This window comes from Brachyistius frenatus, unplaced genomic scaffold (assembly GCF_029030835.1).
Source record: "Brachyistius frenatus isolate BFR_SWC_R1_liver_20210118 unplaced genomic scaffold, ASM2903083v1 Contig_4, whole genome shotgun sequence".
Lineage (NCBI taxonomy): Eukaryota > Metazoa > Chordata > Actinopteri > Embiotocidae > Brachyistius > Brachyistius frenatus.
The window spans coordinates 1,853,307-1,877,500 of NW_027210603.1; the positions used below are offsets into that span (position 1 = coordinate 1,853,307).

Consider the following 24,194-nt stretch of genomic DNA (forward strand, 5'->3'; position numbering starts at 1 on the left):
AAGACCTCGAGTTACTCTGGAGGAGGGTGTGTAATGCGAGTCAGGAGTCAGAGACACTGTCCTCCTGGATAAAGAGGAAGAGATCTGCGGATTTGAATCAGGATGAATGTATTCTAATCTCTGCAGCATTTCACATTTTAAATTTTATTTTTTTAGTGAGTATTTTCCAAAGTTTGTCTTTTTGATTCAAAATTCGCTCCTCGTGGACTTTGTTGTTCCACAGATGAGCAAAGAATCGACCGTGTGTCTTGTTTCCTGTGTAGTTTAGTACAGCTGGGGGACTTTGAGAGGTAATCCTCAAACTTTGCTGCTGTTTGGGTCGAAGTTATGTTTGAATTAGAGGCTCCATTGTTTTACATGTTTTAGATTTTACTTTACAATCACTACTTCTTTTGTTTTTAGATAACACGAAGGCTGAGCTTTATTTTGATTCGACGTTGTCTCTTGCACGAATGCCACATCGCTGCTAAATGAATAAAGAGGAAACATAAAGAGGGAAGTGTGCACAGGGCTGTGAAATTGATCACTTTATGGTCTTGACCTCACTATGTATAGTTTGGTAACTATACCGATAAAAGTAAATTGTCATTATACATGTGTCAGCTGTGTTAATACCATTAAATATGTACAGGTGCGTCGTTCATTACATTTGGTCTGTTTTAGATGTATTACATAATATCTAGTAGAGACACATGGAAAAATGGTGAAAGAAGGATTTTTTTTTTTTAATACTTTCTGAGATTGAGGGCTCAAAGGTGTAATCCCATATGTTTGCTCTTAATTTAGTGCAGTCTGTTTCCCTTCATGACAGCAGAACACTCGGTACATCTTGAAGTGGTAAATGGACTTTGCAAATCAAAACATTACTATCCACCTTCCATATGAGCTGCATTAGAGTTGCTTTGCATGTTCATATTTGCAGAACCACCACAGCAGGTCAGCAGTCCACCGGCATTCATCCTCGCACTGACCAAACCAGGATCTGAGGAGATGACGTTCGTTCTCCACTGTCGGTTACACCCTGAACTCATCTCTCCGAGAAATATTTCATAAGGGATATAAAAGTCGACCCTAAAAGTTGGATGTTGTGACATCTTAATCGTATTTATTTGCAGTGTAGTCCTCTGACAGGCTGATGACCTGTGCTGGCCGTCATCCAGCTTGGATCGTCTGTGGCTCCAAACAAACCTGAGCAGAATAAGAAGCTTAGATGGTGAATCGTGGAATAGAAAGACCATGCAGCAGCATCACAGTGTTTACAATATGCATTCAATGATAAAAAAAAAAAAAAAAAATATTGAGATATTCTTGACTTTTGGCAGAATTCATGCCTTTGGACGTATTTATCTCACCTTTTGCTGATTAAAAAGCCAATTTACTATTGTGCTTCAAATAATTTGAGGAACCGTCAGATTTTAAAAGAAAATCTGACAAATTCTGGCAACAGATGTTGAAATATCTGAGTGTTTGTTGTGTCAACAAAAAACACTGAATCTGTTTCAGAGTTTCCCCCATAATAAAATTGAGAAGTTCCTCATCTCAGACTTTAGAAAAGCTGTTTAAAACTGTCAGAGTGCACCTTTAAACTAACACCTAAATTACTATTACATACTAGTTAGAGGACTTAGAGGTTTTTAATTTCTGTACAAACGTCACGGTTACCAAATAAACGTGTCACTCAAAGCCCAGAAAGATCTGTGTGTGTGTTTCATCTGGAAACAGAGCAGATCGTATAGACACCTCCTCTGAGCTATAATAAGAGCTTTTTATCCAAACATCTTTCCAAATTCGTCTACAATCAAGAGGTGTGGTAATTACCCTGCTTTGCTTTAATTTCCTCCTTCCAACAGTAGCCTATTGTACTTGGATGCTGCTCATTTGAAAGCCTACCACACCTGCACACAGCGGCTGTTCAGCATTAAAGGTCCGCTGTACTGCTCGTCATTTACAACACGGTCGTGGTAACGTGGTGACGAAGTTCGAGGCGTGTTTACGACGCTCGAAAGTTTTTGTTTGTGTGAAGATAAGATGATTTTAATGGGAGTCATTTCATGTTCAATTTAGTTTTTTGTTTTTTTAAAATGTGAAGTGTTGAAACACAAAACAAACCAGGGCATAAAAAATATCAATAAATAATAAGTTTATAACAGAATAAGATTAATTCATGACTTGGCACAAACCTGACACATTAAAAAAACATACAAAAAACGCAGTTCTTTTATGCAGGATTATGAGTTATCAAATCATTTTAGTAGCCCTTGATTGACAGGGTTTCAATGTGCTGCTAACACTGTGTTTCTGTGTAGAGACTGCATTAAACGAAAACTTGAATGGCTTGTTAGTTCAGAGAATTCCTGCAGGAAACCTTTAAGTTGCCTATTTTAGTTTTAAGTATTTTAATTTTCAGACTAACAGAGATTTCAGGAGTGTTCAGGAGCACTCTATTGAATCACGACACATGTATCTCCCTGTTGGAGATCTTTAGTCACCTTTAATGATATAAAGTAGTTTTGTCTGTGGTTGCAGTTGATATCAGATAAGAGACAAATTCTTCAGGAATCTTCTTTCCCACAATATTTGTGCCGGGGAAGGACTGAGCCTCCTGAACACAGCTTAAAGGTGTGCAGCTCTATTTTTTTGCTTTTCAAAAGATTACTGACTCAGCATTGCACTCCGGTGAGACTGTCCAGACTGTCCCTGGGCAGGTAAAAAAAAAAAAAAACATTACACTATACAGAAGATCCAAAGATATCATCTCTTGTATGATACGTGTTATGTATTTAAGCCATATTGGGTATTTCAGGTACACAATAATAAGAAAGTTACTTCTGCTATGGCTACTAATAATATGAATTATTTACAAGAAGTGTTTTGTTTTAGGAAATATTCCACTCTTGTAAAAGCTCATTAACATGTGTTTTACTTACAGACAGTAAATCTACTCGTACAGCTGGGTACGTTTCCATATATGGAGCGAATGTGGTCTCGTAGGGCCGAGAGGGCTTAGAGAAAAAAGATGGACGTGATCGAGATGATCAGTGTTACTGTGTGTGTGTGTGTGTGTGTGTGTGTGTGTGTGTGTGTGTGTGTGTGTGTGTGCGTATGTGTGTATTTGAATATGAGTCAGTCCTTCTTTTCAGCACATTTGCCTATAGGATTTGGTCTCCTCCTCAGCGATTGGGCAGAGCACCGTCAGAGGTCCTGAAACATGCAAACACAGGCAAATCTGTCAGGAGCACTGTCAGGACCAGAAGTGAGGGGCTTTTGTCATCAGACAATCAGCTGTTGGAGAGGTCATATAAGCGGATAGGAATCTCTTCATACAATAATACCAGGTTTGTACTGTTTAATAATTTTAAATGAAATAGAAATTGAAGCTTGCATTTCGGTTTATTATAAATCTGGAGGTCAGTGTTTCGTGCAGTTTATCAAGAGAATAGAGACTAAAACTACTGAAATTAAAGTTCAGTACAGAAGGAAATTATTTTCAATGCATTGAAATAAAGGAAGTTGGAGGTTTGCATCAATTATAAATACAATGATTTCCTCTTTCAGAGAAAGAAAAATAAAGTTTGCCACAGAAACTGAGCACGTTCGAGCAACATGGAGCACACATTCAGAGCAGTGACCCACAACCCCGGGCTCATCATCTGGAGAGTTGAGGTAAACCGATGTCACTTGCTGCATTGATGGCCTGTTTTCTCCAATTAAGATAACGATTTCATCCAAGATGAGCTGTGATGATTGAGGGTCACTCGGAAATAGTTTTCAAACCTGAAATGTTGTTTTCTTCGGTGAAAATAAGACGACTGGCCTTCTTCTCTCTGTGTAACAGAAAATGGAGCTGGTCCAAGTTCCTGAGAAGACTTATGGAAACTTTTATGAAGGCGACTGCTACATACTGCTGTCGGTAAGTCTGGGAAGGTGCCTGATGAATCACTGGTGCCAGGACTGCTTGTTGTCCAGTTAAAGCTGCTCTACTGTTCATAGACTTCGGTTATGTGCTTTCCTTGGGTGCTAAATGCTCTTTCCTCTCCGTAAAGTTTCTCCACCTCTGTATCTCTCCAGACCCAGAAAGTGAGCAGCTCTCTGTGTTATGACATCCACTACTGGATCGGCTCCCAGTCGTCTCAGGACGAGCAGGGCGCAGCTGCTGTTTACACCATACAGCTCGATGAGTTTCTGGGCTTCACCCCGGTTCAGCACCGGGAGGTCCAGGACCACGAGTCGGATACTTTCAGGGGATACTTCAAACAGGGAATAATGTGAGTGAGAAATGCTGGTACTGTAGGCCTTTAATGAAAGTAACAGAAACCATAAATTCCTCCTGTTTCTGTTCAGCCATAAGAAAGGTGGAATTGCAACCGGCATGAGACACACCGAAACCAACACATACAACGTGAAGAGACTGCTTCATGTGAAAGGAAAGAAAAGAGTGATTGCCAAGGAGGTGAGCCGTGATTCACAGTGGTTATTTATAACACTGTGGGACAGAGGATGTCACATAAAGAGTGTGTGTGCTGTGTTTGGATGTGTTTTAGGTGGAGATGGACTGGAAGAGCTTTAACCTGGGAGATGTGTTCTTGTTGGACATCGGCAAGACCATCGTTCAGTGGAACGGCCCGAAGTCTAACAGACAGGAAAAGCTTAAAGTAAGAGTTTGGTGACTGTGTGGCTGACTGGGTGTGTTGTAGGATGCAGGATTCATATAGAACTAGAAACTAGACTTTTATACGTGTTCATATGTTTGGACAATAAAGCGGATTCTGCTAAAAAAAAAAAAAAAAAAAAAAAAAATTGCAGCCATGACAAATATAGATGTTGCTGCAAAGAAGCAACAAACTTTAAAAACATGGATGCTTCACACACATCTTCAGCAGAGAAGGTCTAAACAATGAGCACAGTTTCAGTTAGACAGATACACACACAGAAATCTGGATCAAAAGGCAGAAAAACAAAATAAACAACCAATAAAAACTCAATAAAAATAGTGTCATCATTTCAGTATCAGACCAAAAGTTAAACTTGTGTCAGTCTTGTTCTCTGGATGTAAAACGTTACCACTTATCCTATATTACACATTTGCATTAAATGTCATGATTGGCATGCACATTTTTGGATTATGTTGTGAGGACACCGCGACCTTTGACCTCCAACAGCTTATCATTTTATCCTTCAGTAGCCATATTTGAATAAATTCCCTCAATGTGTTTCAAACAACCGGAACACATAATACCTGCAGCCACCTGTCGCCAGAGAGGAAGCATGAAGAATACCAAAAGTAGAATTGTTGTGGAGAAGATATAAATAAAATAAAGTAAAGTACGAGGACCTTACATTTTTGCTTGAGTAAATGTACTTTGTTACGTCCCTCTTCTGTGTTTGTCAAAAGTAAAAAGTAAAAAACGAACTTACCAAAACTCAGTTAGTGAATAGTCTTTTAAAATAGACTTTTATTCCGGACTACAGTGTGAAGTCTGTGTGCTTCTCAGGGCATGTTGTTGGCCAAAGACATCCGAGACAGAGAGAGAGGAGGTCGGGCGGAGGTCCGAGTGGTCGAGGGTGACGCGGAGAGCAGCGCTCCTCAGACCATGGAGATCATGAACGACGTTCTCGGAGGAAGAACCTCCGTGCTGACGGCCGGGTCTCCCGATGAAACCGCCGACCAGGAGCAGAAGGCCAAACTCACCCTCTACCAGTGAGTTTATCCATTATCCAATATCCTAAATGTATCCATATTCAGTGAAAGGTTTTTTGCATTTAATATGTTTCTCCTTTTATTCCAGCGTGTCGGATGCTGAAGGTCTGATGGTGGTCACAGAGGTCGCTACAAGGCCGCTGGTTCAGGATTTCCTCAACCACAATGTGAGCTGGTGCAATATTTACCAAATAAAGAAGGCATATACTAAAAGCTAAAATATCTCTTTTACTGAAAATAAGTTAATTGTTTTTATATTTTAGGACTGCTACTTCCTGGACCAGGGAGGAACAAAGATCTTCGTGTGGAAGGGGAAGAAAGCAAACAAAAATGAAAGACAGGCGGCCATGGCCCGAGCTTTGGTGAGTGGCTCCTCACCCTCATCTTTTTTTGCTTGATTTATCCAGCCTGACCTATTTATCTCCTCCGTTGTACTTCGCTGGTTGTTACAGGAGTTCATGAAAGGCAAAAACTACCCAGTCACCACAAACGTGGAGATGGTGAATGATGGGGCGGAGTCAGCCCTCTTCAAGCAGCTGTTCCAGAGGTGGACCGTGAAGGACCAGACTCAAGGCCTGGGGAAGGTCACCACGAGGGGGAAAATTGGTACGCATGTCCGTAAATTCACACAGTAAAAGTGACCTCTAAATAATAATAATAATAATAATAAAACAAAAAAGACACCATTTTCTTGCACTAAAAGTCAGCTGTTTGTTGAGTTATGATTTTGTTTCTCAGCTCATGTCACACAGGAGAAATTTGATGCCTCTCTGATGCACGTGATGCCGGAGGTCGCTGCACAGGAGAGAATGGTGGACAACGGCACGGGTCAAGTGGAGGTACAAAGTTTAATTTAACAAAGCACTCTGACTTTAAAATCATTTCTGGTGTTGGTTGCCGTCGATCCACAAAACCTTAAAAATGATTTGGATTCGTTCAAAAAACTGCTCACTGATGGAGATTACTGTCATAATATGTTAATGTCATTGTTCTAAAATATGAAACTTTACATGATCACAGCTGTCAGTGGAGCTGAGACGAACGTGGGTGGGTTACCAACCGACAAAGAGGCCTCTCTCGTAACAGACATTCAGACTTAGAAAACAGGAATAACAATTATTATTTCGTTTCATCAATATGCTTTTCCTGTTTTCACATGTACAAAAAAAAGCATCTATGGTCCCTCAACTTGTATTTAGCCCTGAAGCCCCCTAATGGCTTTATCTGGTGCTGCAGACAAGGTAGAGCCCTGTTTAATGACAACTGAGTGAAGTTAGGTGTTGCAGAGATGAGCTGGACGGGAGAGTCTCCTGCCGTGGTCACCATGCACACAGTAAATGCTTTGATTTTGATCCTGCTGCTGTTGCTGCTCTGGTTTGTTCATTCAACAGTGCACCAGTGATTTTCTGCCATTTGTGATTCATAGGTACAAGAGATAGATATATAGATAAATACTTTAATCATTCAAACAGGGACATTTAAATGTCCAGCAGCATCAGAAGGCAGAAAAATAAAAATAAAACAACCATTAAAACGTCAATTGTGGGCAAAAAACAGGGCCAAGAAAATAAAAAGGATTCAATCAACGAATAAATAAATAGATATATAAAATATCCTTGTTAATTTGCTTTGGATGTTCCCAGGTGTGGAGAATTGAGAATGTGGAGCTGGTGCCTGTGGAGCCTCAGTGGTACGGATACTTCTACGGAGGAGACTGCTACCTGATCCTCTACACCTACCTGGTCAACAACAAGCAGTGCTACCTGCTGTATATATGGCAGGTGAGGGACACAATCAATTATAGTAGAATATTAAGCTTCTCATAAGAGAAATCTCTGCTCTGTTTTTATTTTTCTGATTATTGAAGTTTACCTTGGTCTCCGTTTGTTTCAGGGACGTCATACAACCCCGGATGAACTGGCAGCTTCGGCGTTTCAGGCCGTAGATTTAGATCAGAAGTACAACGGCGAGCCAGTTCAAGTGAGGGTTACGATGGGCAAAGAGCCGAGACACTTCATGGCGATGTTCAAGGGAAAAATGGTGGTTTTTGAGGTACGACTCTTTACTGAACTTACATTCATTTAATTGAAAAAACAAAACAAAAAAACAGCTGGGGATGTCGTACTTACAGTTTGTTTGTTTTTTCTGTTAGGGAGGAACATCCAGGAACGGTTCCTCTGACCCAGAGCCTCCTGTGAGACTGTTCCAGGTTCATGGCTCCGACCCAACCAACACAAAGACCATCGAGGTTCCAGCCCTGGCCGCCTCTCTGAACTCCAACGACGTGTTCCTACTGAAGAGCCAGTCAGGGATCTACCTGTGGTGTGGGAAGGTAAAAAGACACTGATGTAATGAAACGGAGAAGCTGAGGCTTCATCGTAGTGTTGGAAGTATTTTTGGATCTGTGTCCAAGGCTGCAAACATAAATCTGGTATGTGGACACCAACACATACAGCTATTTCTATGCATTTGTTTTTCATGGTGTGAGCTGGGCTTCATGTAAAACTACGGTTTCAAAAGCAATTTAAAGGAGGATACTGATTTTGCAAAGCTGAGTTCATCTGTAACTTCTTTCCATAGCTGAGATGACTGACTCACCTTCTTCTTGCTCCTTGACATGAAGGCACCAGAGGGGTTTGAGTGATTGACTCTGAGATACAGTCTGTGACCAGGCCTTTAAAGGAAACTAAAAACTAAATCTTAAAATCAACTAGCCAATGTAAAAACGGCAGGAATAAAAAAATAAAAATAAAAAAAAAGATCTATTCTGACGTTTCTTAGACAACTAGTTGATGAATTTTGTACAGTTTAAGGTCTGTGGATTGATTTCTGATTTATGCCCGTTAGGAGATTATCACACTAATCTAAACACCAGGAAATGAAAGCGTACATGAAGCTTTCAGATGATAAAAACAAGAATCAAACAGTACACCAAAGGTTTTAATAAAAAGGATTAGGATTGTTGCAGAGAGAGCAAAGACAGTTGTGTTTTCTTCAATTTAGTCACAGAAAGTTTGCAGATATTCTGGTTTTATGATCATAACAGTGGTGTAAGAAAATGTTTTTCCTAGTTTGGCGTGGAGGACCTTGAGTGGCCTGATTTTCCAGTATGAGGGTCCATTGTAATGATCCTCTGGCTGAGAGGAAGCTGTTAAAGCTGCAGATTGGTGCTCAATAACTCATGTTGGTTTATAGCGTATTATGTCTAAGTACTGAGACAGAAATGAATCGCTTTCAGCCGGTCTGGCCGCGGATATCTGCCATGTCACTCACTACTTTTGATCCACGTTACATTTGATGAAATTATATCATAATCTCACACTTTCCAGCACTGACTTCAGGTAACTTTGTCTTTACCAGGGGTCAAGTGGAGATGAGAGAGCCATGGCCAAACAGGTGAGCGCGGTGATCATTCAGGGCTCCCAGAGAGTCTGTGAAGAGATCGTGGCCGAGGGTCAGGAGTCCCTCGAGTTCTGGGAGCTGCTTGGAGGGAAAGCTCCGTACGCAAGTGACAAGAAGTGAGGATGAAACTAATACCTGCACTGACAAGCTTCCAGTGCTTCAGTCACTCGTGGAGGAAACGCATTTGTGTTGTTGTCTACAGATTACAGCAGATGGTTTTGGACCACCAGCCGCGCCTGTTTGAGTGCTCCAATAAGACGGGCCGTTTCATCACCACGGAAGTGACTCAGTTCATACAGGAGGACCTCAGCGAGGATGACGTCATGCTGCTGGACACGTGGGACCAGGTATGATATGTAACACTGTTTTTTTGTTTTTGTTTTATGACCACTGCCAAACAAATTTGACCATTTTAACTTTTTGTGTGTGCTTTTTTCAGGTGTTTCTCTGGATCGGTAAAGAGGCCAACGAGGTCGAGCGTAAAGAAGCGGTGGTCACAAGCCAGGAGTACCTGCGCACCCACCCGGGCAACAGAGATCCAGACACCCCCGTCGTCTTGATCAAGCAAGGGTTCGAGCCGCCCACCTTCACCGGGTGGTTCGTAGGCTGGGATCCCTCCAAGTGGAGCGTGAGTGTCATCGAGGAGAGAATTACTGTGTTTTCATGAATAAACCAAAAAAACAACAAGATTTCTATGTTTCAGGGAGGAAAGAGCTACGAGGAGCTGAAGAGGGAGCTGGGAGATGGAGCAGCACCCGTCACTGTAAAACCTGTATGATGGGATAAAGTTTCTATGTTTGTTCTGTCCAGTCTCAGCTTTTAATCCTCTTATTTCTAACTATTTCCTGGATGCATACCTGTATTTATAAAGTACTCTACCTTCATAACTTTAGGTGATATATTAGGAATGATACATAAGTCAAAATCTGTGTTTCTTTCAGGTGACTTTGCAGGAGCAGGACTGTGTTGAGCAGAGTCAGACAAACTTTCCATCTTTTCCACCCGACACTTTGATCAACAAGTCTAGCAGTGAGCTGCCTGAAGGTGTTGACCCCTCCCAGAAAGAGGTGTGTGTGTGTGTGTGTGTGTGTGTGTGTGTGTGTGTGTGTGTGTGTGTGTGTGTGTGTGTGTGTGTGTGTGTGTGTGTGCAAAATGTCACCTTAAATCACTCAAAGTGGAAATTATATATTTGTGTTTAAGTTGTATTTTACCACATTACTTTTTTTTGTGCCCAAAAGAAGATTAATTCACCACCTGTTTTATACTGAGAACTTTATTTTCCATAAACGGTATGTTAAACTGAAAAGTTTTACATTTTTAATCACAGATCCATAGAAAATTACATTAATTCCCCCCCCAATTCTAAAATTTTGAATCATAATGTGCCATTTTGAATTCGGTCACAGTTATTTCCAGATTTTTTTTATGAATTTATCATGTTGTGCATCTAGTTGTGAGGCTTTAATACGATGCTTCTGTAAATCGTCCGGTGAACTGTTTTTCAGAGATACCTCTCCGACTCCGACTTCAGCAGCGTTTTCGGGATCACCAAAGACGTCTTCGTGACTCTGCCGTCGTGGAAACAGCTGAGCATGAAGAAAGAAAAAGGGATGTTTTAATGTCTTTGAAACCAGTTATTTCCTGTTAAAAGTAAAGTGTAGGGCTTTCTTTGTGTCATCTCCACTGCTACTGATTTTCCTTAGAACAGAGTTTAGATGTTTCTTAGTAAATTTATATTTATGTCTTTCTGACATTCACACATTTGATTCAAATCACTCATTATTTTTTCATCTTTGCTGACTTTTGAGCTCTTGTAGGAAGATTACTTCAATAACTATAAACTACAGTATATCTTCTGTGCATGTTTGTGTAATTGTTTACATCCTCTGATCCCTGTAGGAGGCAAAATATCACAGAAGTTAAATAAACAGGTAAATTAGATTATTTATTGAACCCAGCACAGGACCAAAGATGTATTGATCTTTTATTAACTTCCTTATAATCACCAAACCAAACGCAAGGAAGCTCTGATTTCCCTTTTGAACAGACTACTTTGTCATCTGTCAACACGTGAGGCGTTCATCCAACATCATCTGACCCGCTGAGCCCTTGATATTTAACTTTGAATGACAGGCCACATTAAAGCAGCTTATGATGCCGTTCCTCCATATTTTAAATGTAAACACAAATGACGAACCAGCATCCGCTTCATTCACTCGTTTTATTTTGATATAAATGTATTTCATTTACATCTGAACATTTAATTCCCAAAGTCAAAACATGTTGATCAACAGAAGGCATGAAATTACAATAAGGACACATATTTCATTTTTTTTTGCATTGATGTGTGAAAATGAAAACAACTTGATAAATTGTGAAAAACTCAGCTGAACATGTCGAACAGTCACTGCAACACTTAAAGATGTGTTTTGATTTAAACAGTTGGACTTGAATTCACAACAAACTAAAATCCTTTTACCTGATTCAAAATAAAATGATCTGCTGCAGACTAACACCCGTGGATGTTATGATTGATTTGATATGAATGAACTGACCACAGCAACAGAAGAACCTCCTACAATTCATGTTGTGGACAAAATGAACGTGTCGTCTGAGCAGCGTCAGATTTCTTTGTGCTTTTCGGCAGCCAACACAACAGATAAAGCTTAATGCTGAGACACAAGTCCGTGATAAATATTGAAAAAAAGGCAAACGAGTAAATGTACAAACATTGAAATGCAGCATTAAACCATCAAAATCATCATACGAAGCTAAATGCAGACCTTCTACCTGTTTTCAAGTATCCGTAAATGTATTAATATCTTTATGCTCTTGTCCTCCGTAAAACAATCATTTATCAAGTTGGAGATTTTCAGTTGAATCATTTTAATCAAGTTTGATATGTAAAAAAAAAAAAAAAAAAAAAAAAAAATGCAAGCAATTTCTTAATTTTGCCAAAATGAACAAAGAATGATACAAAACAAAATTCAAATGGAAAATGACTTCAAAAACCCACATTTCTGCAGTAATTACCTTTGATCAGAGTATTATTTAGTATATATATATATATATATATATATATGTGCGTGCAACAGTATTGATAAATGTCATGTGGTTTGGAAATCATTATACATTCGTAGGTGCTCATGCTAATTATTGATCACAAACGGGGCGAGGGAGGGAGGAGGGAGTCTACTGTTGCTTCTAGCACACAAAAAAGAAGGAATGTTACATTGTAAAAAATTAACATACAAAACTGCGACTACATACAAAATGTTTACAGCATTCAAAGACATCCAAAAGAGACGAATTTCAGCAAGTTCCACTAAAAAAATGTGCAAACATACGGTGTTACTTTGCAGGCAGACAGAAAGCAACCCGTGTCAGTTCTTGCTGACATGTTTGGTTGTAAAGGGAATGTTGTTTCTGGTGTAATCTGACAGATTTATGCCACAATACAAGATGTTTAAAAAGTGCAAATGCAGCCAAATTATTCTCCCTCATTTTTCTACAACAAAACAGAGATAAAGGGATCGTAACAAAAAATAATAACTGTTCTTTTCAAGATTGGAGAGGCAGTAAATTGGAGCCATTTTTCCATGCTTGATAAAAATCCCCATAAATTTCATGTAATTGATGCTGGATTACAAAGATCAGTGTCTTAACATGATGTAAACCTGCTTTACAAGAGGTTCTGCTACTTAATACAGCCGGGCCAAATATCCTCTGGTTCGGATGCGAGATTATTGTTAAGTCAGTGAGACTCGTCCCATCTGGAAAAGAAACCTCGCTGTGTTTTGAATGCGTAGTTGTGATTGTAACAAACAGTCCCGGTCCAAATTCCTGCAGAGCTCAATGAGTTTTGTATACAGATAAATCCTGATTTGTGTCGCGGCAGCTCCTTAGTGTACGAAAACAACTTTCTTAGAAGAGGTAAAGAGTCAAAGCACTGTGGAGTATTTTCCACGTTCACCCACATTTAAAACAACAAAAACAAGTTAAGACAGATTTATAAGAAACGATTGGCAAATAACATAAAGTAGTCATTAGTGGAATTCCAGGTAGTAAAACATCTGGATCCTGAGTTCTTTGTTGTTAGTTTAAAACTGAAACTTCCATTTCTATTACAGTGCACTACAACTGCGGGCTGCGACTAACCATTTCCCCAATTCATCCTTTAATTATTAAGTTACAAAAGGTTGTAAAACAGTGAAAAATGACCATCTTAGTTCCCCAAAAAGTGACATCAAGCTGCTCGTTTTGTCCCACCGGCAGTTTATAGCAAAGATATCTCAATGACTTTAACATGTAACAGTGAAAAACAGCAAATCCTCACATCTAAGAAGCTGAAACCAACCGGCACATGTTTGGCAATTCATTTGGCAGCTCAAATTACAACAACTCTGAGTGTTCCTGGTGACCTCAGAGTTTTCTAACAGAAAAATCACATGTTGGAAAACTGCAAATCAAAGTAGGAGCTCTTGAATTTCACCAAAGGATCAACGATAATCTTTGATTATTTTTTTTTTTGCCCAGCAGTAGATCAAACAGGTACCGTTAAGACAGAACGCAGGCGTCTGGGTTTTTGGGATCCTGCGTCTCACCGTCGGCCTGACGGTTGTTAGTCGGACTTTTCTCTCGATCCTCTGAATCGTCGGGCAGCTCCAAAGCGTCTCCGTCCCCTGGAAACACCCTGTCCTGCTCTGGAATTTCCGCCGACGCATCCTCGTAGGCGCTTATGCTGTCCGAGTCGTCCCTGTCCGGCGAAGGATCTCGTCCGTCCTCGACGCCGTTTTTGTAGGGCCTCCGGAGGACCCCGTCTACGGAGACGTGGTTGTCCAGCGCGAGAGACGGGGTGCGAGCCGGGGACTTACTGACCATCCTCCACGGCTTCGCCTGGACGCCTCCCACGTCCTCCGCCCCGTTGGCCGGTCCCCCTTCAGCAGCCGGTCCTCCGTTGCTGCGAGGTTCACACAGCGAGGAGTCTTCTCTGTGAGTAGCGTGAATTAATTCCTCGGCATCGGTGTTGATTTGGTGTCCCGGTTCGTCCGTCGTGTTCACGGGAGCAGGAGGTTTGTTGTTCCTTTCCTGCAGCGAGAAAACAAATCGTCCATTATTTGTGAAATCTAAAGAAGAAAAATGTCATTACTAAAAAAAATTGCCTCTGGAAATGTCAAAGGAGGGGAATTGAAGTTATTATGCAAGAGCTACCTGTTTAAACCAACTGTGTCGGGTGCCCATGAAATTGTGATTTATTTTCTGCCGATCGATTCATCAATTAACTGAGTATCACTGCTGCTCAGTGGGCAGAGAGAGCTGGAGGTCTCCGACTCGGCTATTTGTGGCACTTTTAAGGGTGAAAACGTAACGCAACACTCTGAAACGTGCCGTCTTCATCGTGTTTAAACAATATTGCATCGCCAGCATCTCCGACGTTTGGCTTTTGATTCGGAACGATAATAAACGCGTCTGATTTAAGGACTAAATCAGCTCTCAGATACGCAGAGAAAAAAGAAAAGAAATCATCCCCGTTATTCATTCAATCACAACAAGTCATCACACTCCTGATGAACTGTTGCGTAACAGGTGCCATCGTCTTTACCCACCAATCCAGCGCCTGCGTGATGTTATGCAACACGTTACCTCTGTTAATCTCTCCACCTCCTGCCTCAGAGAGCACACCATGCTCTCCAGCTTCCTCTTGGCATCCCTCTCTCGCTCCAGCTCCTGCAAATGCAGAGAGACACGTCGGCGTCACCAGGGGCAACCGGCCACTTGCTAGCGTCAAACTCGGTTGCGGTCAGGAACAGCGAACTCCACAACAGAGAGGACGAGGAGCGAAAGCGGTGTTTCAGACGCTGTAACGTACCGAAGCGGCCTGTCCAGCTTCCCTCTGGGCTTCGGCCAGCAGCTCCTCGACACCCTCCAGCGTGTCCTGCAGGACGTCCACCTGGAACAACAGAGTCTCTCGCTCGACCTCCAGCCCACGCACCTCCTGCACCGCCTCGTCGTAGCTGGCCTGCAGCTCCAGCTACAACGCAAACACAGACGCAAAATCAGTGTGGGCAACTTCAGAGGGACGCATGCCAGCTCAGTGGGAGTGCAAGTGCTTAGCGAGCTCTCGGAGGCAACCGTATGTGGGAAGCCTCATGTGGAAGCGTGACAATCCCTCCATATGTGGAGGAATATTTTCCACCGCACTGATTTATTATTGGAGCTGAAAGTGCGAACGAGACTTTAAATAGCAATAAGTGTCGGTATTTATAACGACAATAACAAGAATAACAACAGTGAGAAATAGTCACCATTTCTGGAAGTCCCATGAAGAGGTCCTGCTCTGACTGCAGGAGAGAAAGAAAAACTTGTGTTTACTTTCCTTTATAAAAAAAATACTTGAGTGGTTTGAAATCAGGTCGATGAAGACAAACGGGTTCAGATATAAGATCCTTCGCTGTTGGTCAACTCAAACACAATAAATACAGAACAACAGAAATGATGGCTTTAAAAGTGACTATAGCCTGAATCTTCATCATCATTCACAGAGTTGTTTTTGTTATTTAGGCTTTCCTCATAAATATAGATCGTACATACTTTAAAAGAGTTTCAACAAAACCTGAACATTCAAACGTTTTAACTGCTCTATTACACTCTGTTTATTTTATCTACATGAACCCAACAAACTGAGTGTAATATTACAGTAGAAAACATTTTTGAAAGTATTTTATATTGAATACATTTATGCGTTCTGGAAGAACACGTTTTTTTCTTTCTTTTTAAATTCCATTTGATTTGATTTAAATTGCCCCAAATCTCAACATAACTCAACAACTCAGGGTGTTTTACATAGTGAGGTTAAGATCTGGAAATAATTATAGAGAAACACTTGGAAACGGCTGGAAGGAAAAACTACGTCATTAAATTACAGTTACGATTCAACGCGTTGAAAAGGGGATTACATCTGAATATATTATTATCTGTAAAAAGCTTGTCTGTAGAATTATGATATATATTCTGTTGCTTTGCATCTTTTTGCTGCACAGTAATAGTTTTTGATTGGTTGTCTTGTTTGGACTCACTTTGCCTCGTCTCAAATATTGAACAAGATGGGAATTCACGAACATTTTCATTCTGAAATCAGACAAAGACTCCAACTTGACTGTAAGCTTGTTTACCTGCTGTCAAGATCGGAGGAAACATTGTACAGGTAAATTAATGTAAACGCAGTCAGTCACGTAAAATAAAGTATCGCCTGCCACTCTTATGTTTTTAATTTGTTTAAGATTTAATTCAGCTGTATATTTATTGCTGCTCTGTAAGATACATATTAATGTCAATATAAATATGCATCCTGTGCAGGTTTACACTGCCTGGTTTCAATTGTTTTGCAGGACTTTTCAGCTTTATTTCCAGGTTGAAAAACATTTGTTAGAAATTAATTGAAGCGGTAGTTAGGAGTGAATTAAGAAGTAGAGATCTGTAACCTCTTACATTGAACCTTCTCAACATGTCGGGTTTTTTTCTATTTCTAACCAGGTAGTTAACTTGTGGAGTATTTTGGTTACATGTTTGAACATATCTAACCAGGTAGTTAACTCGTGGAGTATTTTGGTTACATGTTTGAACATATCTAACCAGGTAGTTAACTCGTGGAGTATTTTGGTTACATGTTTGAACATATCTAACCAGGCAGTTAACTTGTGGAGTATTTTGGTTACATGTTTGAACATATCTAACCAGGTAGTTAACTCGTGGAGTATTTTGGTTACATGTTTGAACATATCTAACCAGGTAGTTAACTCGTGGAGTATTTTGGTTACATGTTTGAACATATCTAACCAGGTAGTTAACTCGTGGAGTATTTTGGTTACATGTTTGAACATATCTAACCAGGCAGTTAACTTGTGGAGTATTTTGGTTACATGTTTGAACATATCTAACCAGGTAGTTAACTCGTGGAGTATTTTGGTTACATGTTTGAACATATCTAACCAGGTAGTTAACTCGTGGAGTATTTTGGTTACATGTTTGAACATATCTAACCAGGTAGTTAACTTGTGGAGTATTTTGGTTACATGTTTGAACATATCTAACCAGGTAGTTAACTCGTGGAGTATTTTGGTTACATGTTTGAACATATCTAACCAGGCAGTTAACTTGTGGAGTATTTTGGTTACATGTTTGAACATATCTAACCAGGTAGTTAACTCGTGGAGTATTTTGGTTACATGTTTGAACATATCTAACCAGGTAGTTAACTCGTGGAGTATTTTGGTTACATGTTTGAACATATCTAACCAGGTAGTTAACTCGTGGAGTATTTTGGTTACATGTTTGAACATATCTAACCAGGTAGTTAACTCGTGGAGTATTTTGGTTACATGTTTGAACATATCTAACCAGGTAGTTAACTCGTGGAGTATTTTGGTTACATGTTTGAACATATCTAACCAGGTAGTTAACTCGTGGAGTATTTTGGTTACATGTTTGAACATATCTAACCAGGCAGTTAACTTGTGGAGTATTTTGGTTACATGTTTGAACATATCTAACCAGGTAGTTAACTTGTGGAGTATTTTGGTTACATGTTTGAACATATCTAACCAGGTAGTTAACTTGTGGAGTATTTTGGTTACATGTTTGAACATATCTAACCAGGTAGTTAACTCGTGGAGTATTTTGGTTACATGTTTGAACATATCTAACCAGGTAGTTAACTTGTGGAGTATTTTGGTTACATGTTTGAACATATCTAACCAGGTAGTTAACTCGTGGAGTATTTTGGTTACATGTTTGAACATATCTAACCAGGCAGTTAACTTGTGGAGTATTTTGGTTACATGTTTGAACATATCTAACCAGGTAGTTAACTCGTGGAGTATTTTGGTTACATGTTTGAACATATCTAACCAGGTAGTTAACTCGTGGAGTATTTTGGTTACATGTTTGAACATATCTAACCAGGTAGTTAACTCGTGGAGTATTTTGGTTACATGTTTGAACATATCTAACCAGGCCCGGCACCGCTCGGCCCGGGTGTTCAGGTGTGTCTGCGGTCATCTCGTCCGGCTCCTACCTGGCTGTCACTCCGCCTCTTCAGGGTCCCCGCTCGGCTGTCGCTTCGTGTCAGACGTCTGGAGGAGCTCTCGGTCTGGTGAGGAGACACGAACAAACCTCAGCATCGCACTCGGTGACGACGACAACAACAACAACAAGCTAACTCGGCTAATAAACAGGAAGTGAAGCTCCGGGCCTGAGAAAAGAAAACTCTTGTTTACTTCGCTCTTGTTTAGAGTCAATTTAGAGTCAACAGTCAATGAAAATATCATAAAAAGAGTCAAACCGAGTTGATTTTCTTCCGTTAAACCGTTTAGAAACGTGCCAGTAATTAGCCTCGGCGCCGTTAAACGGTGATGACGTCGTGATTTCCCCCACCTCTTTTATAATACTGCGGAGCGACTCGTCCTCGCTTATTCCCCGAGAAAACGTCCGTTTCTTTGGCGAGCCGCTGCTGTCTATGGCGACGGAGTGCATTTTAGCAGCTTATGTTAAGGTTTTTTTTGTTGTTTTTGTTTACGTAACAGCTACACCTCCGTACTGTCGGTCTGAGGCGGTGTTCGTTTCCTACGCAGCGAAGATGAGCACCGCCCAGGCCGTGATCTACGGAACACCGCGAGGGACAAACTGTCTCGAACACCGCCCGCACTCCGCCCACTCTCACCGGAGGAGTCAAAGATCAGCCTTTCAGCATGCTGGGAGCAGTGGCGTCACACATTTAAAGGTGTTTTTGTTTGTTTTAAGGTTCAGATAAGCAATCTGGCGCGTGGCAAGTTCTGCGTGCCGAAATGAATCAATGACGAGGCCTGAAAAATGTTTTTACGGTGAGTTTGAGGGGCAATTAGTAGCATGGCTTCTGGAAACAGGAGGTCATCCTAGATGAAGGTGTATTTAGGGAAAGTGGTCACAATTACCTCATTAAATTTTCCTCTTTGACAGTCTCATTCAAGAAAATAGGATAAGTTATATTTATACAGGCACAATACAATTTTCTGCCAAGATCTCAAAGATCAAATTAAATGAAACTATAGGGAAATGTCCATAAAATTATGCACACACACATTCTAGACTTTCCACTTTCACAGTGGTAGAAGTATTCAGATGCTTAACTTAAGTAAAAGTACCGGTATACGAGTGCAAAAATATTCAAAAAGTCAAATTCCTCCAGGAAAAAAATCCTACTTAATTAAAGTATTAGCAGTAAAATGTGGTGAGTATTAAAGTAAAAGTCCTGTTTGGTCCTTCTAACTAATTTTATATAATATATGACAACATTAGATTATTAACACTGAAGCGGCATGTTATATAGATCAGATAAAATAGAACAAAATTAGATCAGATAAAGCAGTTCAGCACCTCATCTATGCCGGCCAGATTTATTTTATATCCATGAATCTCTTTTATTTATCAATCTTGGGCAGATCTTCTGGGCTGTGAACACGGCTGTCCCAATCATAACAGTTTAGCAGATTATTAATCGTCATACAGATGCTTGCAAAGAACCATTTGATTGCTGTTTTCTTTTCATTTTATGCCACTATTATAGTATGAGCCTAATTAAAGTTTAATAATATACAGTACATATGCTCCTTATGAAGAAGAAGAGCCATTTATTGGCATTGAAAATCGGAATATAGAAATAAAAATAAGATTTCTGTTTTCCTTTTGGCTTTGTAAACAAAAATTGCATCAGGGCAGATTAGACAAAAATAATGAGCTAAAAATACAAAGCCGACTTAAATTTACAAAGAAATTACTGACCATGACAGGCGCAAAGAGATGACATCAGTCAAGAAGCATCAGTCAAACTCGAATGGTGGAAATAATGATGGAAATATGACATTGCTGTTGTTTTTGAAACAAGCATACGGTTAAAAACAACTACTTTGAATTATGTCTGGACTCTTTTCAGCTTTCCTCTGAATAATACTTTTTGTCGGAGTGTAGCTTTAAAATAGTGGTTGCTGCTCACTGTCAGTGGTGACAAACACGGGCCTGTTATTTGATGTTTAATTCTGAAATAGACTGGCCTTGTTATTTACAGCTTTTGTTCAATGACCATTCAAGTAAATACAGATGTTCCATTCATATAGAGTATATTCATATGGAAATGTTGGGTTGGGAAACTTTGTATAAATGGTTCACATTTTGTCTAACATACAAACAGGCAGAGCAGGGACGTGTTGGTGGAAATAAAAAACGAGTGAGCAGAGAGTCTCGTCTGATCCCTTCAGCGCTCAGTAGTTTATGGTTTTGATTCAGCTGAACTGCCAATTAGGACTTTTTTTTTAACAAGAGATAAAGAAAAAGGAAGGAAAGTGGCACTAAAAATGTTAACCACACATTAATTTTTTAATTTAATTTAATACACTTTATTAATCCCCGAGGGGAAATTTCTTCACTACAGCAGGGGGGCTCTCAGGGGGGAGCTGCTGCAGCAGGCTGCCACTAGTGCGGCGCCAGGTAACCTGACCTGAGGTGCATGTTTTTGGATGATGGGAGGAAGCCGGAGAACCCGGAGAGAACCCACGCAAGCACAGGGAGAACATGCAAACTCCGCACAGAAAGGCCCAGGACCGGATTTGAACCCGGAACCTTTTTTTGCTGTGAGGTGACAGTGCTAACCACTGCACCACTGTGCCGCCCCAATGTCTCTCTTCAACCATCAAAAGTTCATTTTCATGCTTCAGTATTGTACGACGCCGGCAGACTTGCACAAGACAGATTTGGTTTGTTTATGCAAAGTCATCAAGTTCTGTGGACTTTTTGTCCTCACATTCGTCAAAACATCCTAAAACACAGCATGAACAATTTCCTCAGATTTGACTGAATTAGTGTGGTCCATTTCTTATGACAAGTAAATTGACTTTGGCTATAAAATTGGTGAAGTGCCCCTTTAACAGATGACAGAGGATTCATTTCAGGTACAAACAACCTCAGTGACTTTGCTTAATCAGTCTGAATTTGAGCAATATTTAAACCAGCTGAGGGGGAGGACTGTGACCTAATGACCTCCGGCTGCCTGTTTTCAAACTCCAAACATGCTCAGTCTGACCCCAGTGAGCAGAGGGCTGCAGCTCCAACATCCAATCTTCTCTCCAGCAGACGGCGCTAGTGGGTCAGTAATGACACACAAGCAACTCGCTGCTCTGAAACATGCAACTGTAGTCATATCATAACTTGTATTACAAATCACACAATAATACACACATAAACAGGAGTGCGCTGTTCCTGGGCAACGTTTAGATTACATCCTGACATGTTTGTTCATTGTGGGATGACACAAAATTTAAATGCCACAATTCATAATAAATCCCGGAGAGACAATTTAAATAAAATGCGTGACGTTTTTATTAGGCTTCATTGATTAGATATAATTTTAAATGGGCCTATAAACATTATTTAGTCTATCTGCATTGAAATAAAGACATACCTGCTGCAACTTCATGACTGAAAATATCTTAATATGGGATATTAATCACAATTTTGATATTACCTATGTAATGTTCATCCTTTTTTAATCCACTCTTGGGCATTTAGATCTCCTGGGTTTGTAAGAAAAGATCAGTAATTACTTTTCTGGCTGCTTTAAAGAGACACTTTGTCGCACAGTTTGGAAAGCATTGCATTGGACAAGCACGTGCAACTTCCAAATAATATTAATGTAACGATCTTACGTGAATAATTCAGTGGGTTTCATGTTGAAATGCACCATAAATGTTTATTTCTGTGATTTAGAGGAGGATATGGTGAATTCGAGAGAAATCCAAGAAGCTTTTCTGAATATAAACCATAAAACATAAACATTTGTAACAACAGGCGCAGGGAGCCACAGTCTGGCATCATCCTAATAACCTAATTGGTCAATATCTCTGACGTGAGACATTGTTTGTGCACTGTAAAAACATTTATACTCTCATAACAGTGCGCTCACCCTCCCTTCGCTCTGTCCCTCTTGAGTTGGTGACAGACCTAAAAGCCTTTTGTTGCAATCTTAGCCAATGGAGACGGATTACGACACCGGGCAGCTGAGATATATAAAGAGCCCCTTTTTGACCGCACTTGCACATTTTTCAGTGACACTTCTGAACACACACACACCTCCATGGACTAAAATTGTACAGAAGACCCCACAACAACCATCATACTACATGTGAGCGGGCTATGCATTCACCAGGCAGATAATTTGTTAACTTTCAATCAAACCAGCCTGTATCGAGACGCACTGGAACGCACTTTTTTTAGGGGGGGGGGTGTAAACTTATTGCCAAAAGCTCCTGCTGCAACAAAAAAACAGCAACTTTGGGGTGATCGTATTGGATTAGATGCATGTCACTGATTCCCTGCCTTTTGTAGGCTGAGGCAAGGAGCGCCGCAGATCCGAGAGAGGATATATAACAGGATAAAGCGCGTTGAAAGACAAGAAAACGAAGACGAAAAGTTGCATTTTTCTGGTGTCCGCGTATCGTCATGCCGAGGTACAACTTCTTACTGTGTTTAATGGTGCTCGTTTCCCTGGGACAGTCTGGGAGCGATGAGCCCAATCTGCTGCTACCTCCTGCCAGCGAGACGCCCACGGATGCCGGGCTGTCCCTGCTGGACGAGGACGCCGGTTCCCACGAGTGCTCCGCCTGCGTTTGGAGGGAGCAGAGCAAAGTGCTGAGACTGGAGACCATCAAGTCCCAGATCCTGAGCAAGCTGCGTCTGAAGCAGGCGCCCAACATCAGCCGGGAGGTGGTCAATCAGCTGCTGCCCAAAGCGCCTCCGCTCCAGCAGCTCCTGGACCATCACGACTTCCAGGGAGACGCGTCGTCCCAGGATGAGTTTATGGAGGAGGATGAGTACCACGCCACCACGGAGTCCGTGATCACTATGGCCTCTGAGCGTGAGTAATAGTTTACAACCCAACAACGATATTGTCTCCAAATGCGTCATGCGCGTAATAGCGGAGCAGATAGGTTCAAGTGAATCAGGCCTGCTGCGCCGACAGTGGAGCCACCAGTGACCCAGCTACTTTTTGAGATTGGGGGGTTCACTCTGTGTGTCTGAAGCTGGCTGATAATATTAGACAAATGGATGTGGTCATCTGCTGCCCACGGCTGTCAGAACAGGGATTATGTGTGAAGCTGATAAATCAATAATCAGCAGCATAAAGAGCCTCGTCACTCTGAAAGGGACAGCTCCTGTATGGCCGGGTGAACTTTTGTTTTCATGCTGATGATGATGATAATGATGATGATGATGATGATGATAATAAAGGAGTGGAGTCATTAGTATTTAGCTGTTGCACGCTTTAGTCCTCCTCCTGCTGTCATCTTCAAACTTTCCAGCTCTCCCATAATCTTTGTGTTTGAGAGGCAGTGACGGCAGCTCAGGACAGTTTGAATGTCAAGTGCATTATTAATGATAATGCAGCATTTGGCTGCCAGTTGCACCACTTTATGTCTTCTTTTGCATAAAGGCCTTAAATTGGGGTTATGATCATGTCGCGAGGCGCTCTGATTATTACCTCCTAACAATTTGCTTGCCCTCTTCTACTTGCCCATAATTCCGCAGATAAACCGCAGGCAGGCCCCTTGGAGACATTTTATAAAATTACTGTTGAACCCTGGCAGCTGTGCTCTATCGGTCTTTTATAGGAGCCTCTACCGGTTTCCCTGCTGTTCATCGCAGTGAGAAAAAGTGTGTCCAAAAAGCTGCTATTGTTCCGCTCATGCAGCGGCCCCCCTCGGCCGCACTTGCCTTTTAAATGCGAAGTTTATAGGCGCAGCTCGTTTTTTTTTTTTTCACCACGGGTACACAAAGGCAGAGAATCACTTAGGGTCGAGGGGAGTGTGTGACCTTTTCCCGGCGAATCGCGGGGTTCAACAACATTTACACACGTAATATATTCTGCACAAGGCGGATGAAACACACTCCACATAATCACCTCTTTCACTGTGTGACTGAACAAAGGCAGGCCTTTATCTATCTATCTATCTATCTATCGATAGATAGATAGATAGATAGATAGATAGATAGATAGATAGATAGATAGATA

At 40.9% G+C, this 24,194-nt stretch overlaps 3 protein-coding genes across 5 annotated transcripts in view; 2 read left to right on the forward strand and 1 right to left on the reverse strand.

Annotated features, from left to right (window-relative positions):
- The first annotated feature begins 3,603 nt into the window (after positions 1-3,603).
- Positions 3,604-11,649, forward strand: avil (advillin). Of its 2 annotated transcripts, none has more exons than XM_069709468.1 (19): positions 3,604-3,663; positions 3,836-3,910; positions 4,069-4,265; positions 4,342-4,450; positions 4,542-4,652; positions 5,493-5,698; positions 5,787-5,865; positions 5,962-6,060; positions 6,151-6,304; positions 6,437-6,537; positions 7,342-7,479; positions 7,592-7,750; positions 7,851-8,030; positions 9,059-9,216; positions 9,303-9,447; positions 9,540-9,728; positions 9,804-9,872; positions 10,057-10,167; positions 10,606-11,649. In XM_069709468.1, exons 1-19 carry the CDS (start codon positions 3,604-3,606, stop codon positions 10,717-10,719), a joined length of 2,454 nt encoding a protein of 817 aa, XP_069565569.1. In that variant the 3' UTR covers positions 10,720-11,649. The 2 variants fall into 2 exon arrangements, with proteins under 2 accessions (XP_069565569.1, XP_069565576.1); XM_069709475.1 differs by having other exon boundaries at positions 9,804-9,857; positions 10,042-10,167.
- A 524-nt stretch (positions 11,650-12,173) lies between these two features.
- LOC138627277 (uncharacterized) lies at positions 12,174-18,750 on the reverse strand. The gene is made up of 6 exons (XM_069709510.1): positions 18,533-18,750; positions 18,174-18,248; positions 15,406-15,441; positions 14,970-15,131; positions 14,744-14,827; positions 12,174-14,188 (listed from the first exon to the last, which is right to left on the reverse strand). Exons 1-6 carry the CDS (start codon positions 18,629-18,631, stop codon positions 13,658-13,660), a joined length of 987 nt encoding a protein of 328 aa, XP_069565611.1. The 5' UTR covers positions 18,632-18,750; the 3' UTR covers positions 12,174-13,657.
- Positions 18,751-22,203: 3,453 nt separating this feature from the next.
- The window catches only part of gdf11 (growth differentiation factor 11), a 24,132-nt gene continuing 22,141 nt past the window's right edge, over positions 22,204-24,194 (forward strand). The window contains exon 1 of one of the 2 annotated variants that reach the window (XM_069709489.1): positions 22,204-23,039. In XM_069709489.1, coding sequence (XP_069565590.1) covers positions 22,625-23,039 — 415 coding nt within the window. In that variant the 5' untranslated portion in view covers positions 22,204-22,624. The remainder of the gene's footprint in view (positions 23,040-24,194) is intronic. The other variant, XM_069709498.1, reaches the window with a different exon arrangement.

Excerpts from the sequence above, each read along its gene's own strand:
- avil (XM_069709468.1), top strand. The coding sequence starts at position 3,604 with ATGGAGCACACATTCAGAGCAGTGACCCACAACCCCGGGCTCATCATC. Across the intron at positions 3,664-3,835 it reads TCATCATCTGGAGAGTTGAG|AAAATGGAGCTGGTCCAAGT; the intron begins GTAAACCGATGT and ends TCTGTGTAACAG. Across the intron at positions 9,873-10,056 it reads CACCCGTCACTGTAAAACCT|CAGGACTGTGTTGAGCAGAG; the intron begins GTATGATGGGAT and ends ACTTTGCAGGAG.
- LOC138627277 (XM_069709510.1), bottom strand. The coding sequence starts at position 18,631 with ATGCACTCCGTCGCCATAGACAGCAGCGGCTCGCCAAAGAAACGGACG. Across the intron at positions 14,828-14,969 it reads AAGCTGGACAGGCCGCTTCG|GAGCTGGAGCGAGAGAGGGA; the intron begins GTACGTTACAGC and ends CTGCATTTGCAG. Across the intron at positions 14,189-14,743 it reads AGGTGGAGAGATTAACAGAG|GAAAGGAACAACAAACCTCC; the intron begins GTAACGTGTTGC and ends TTCTCGCTGCAG.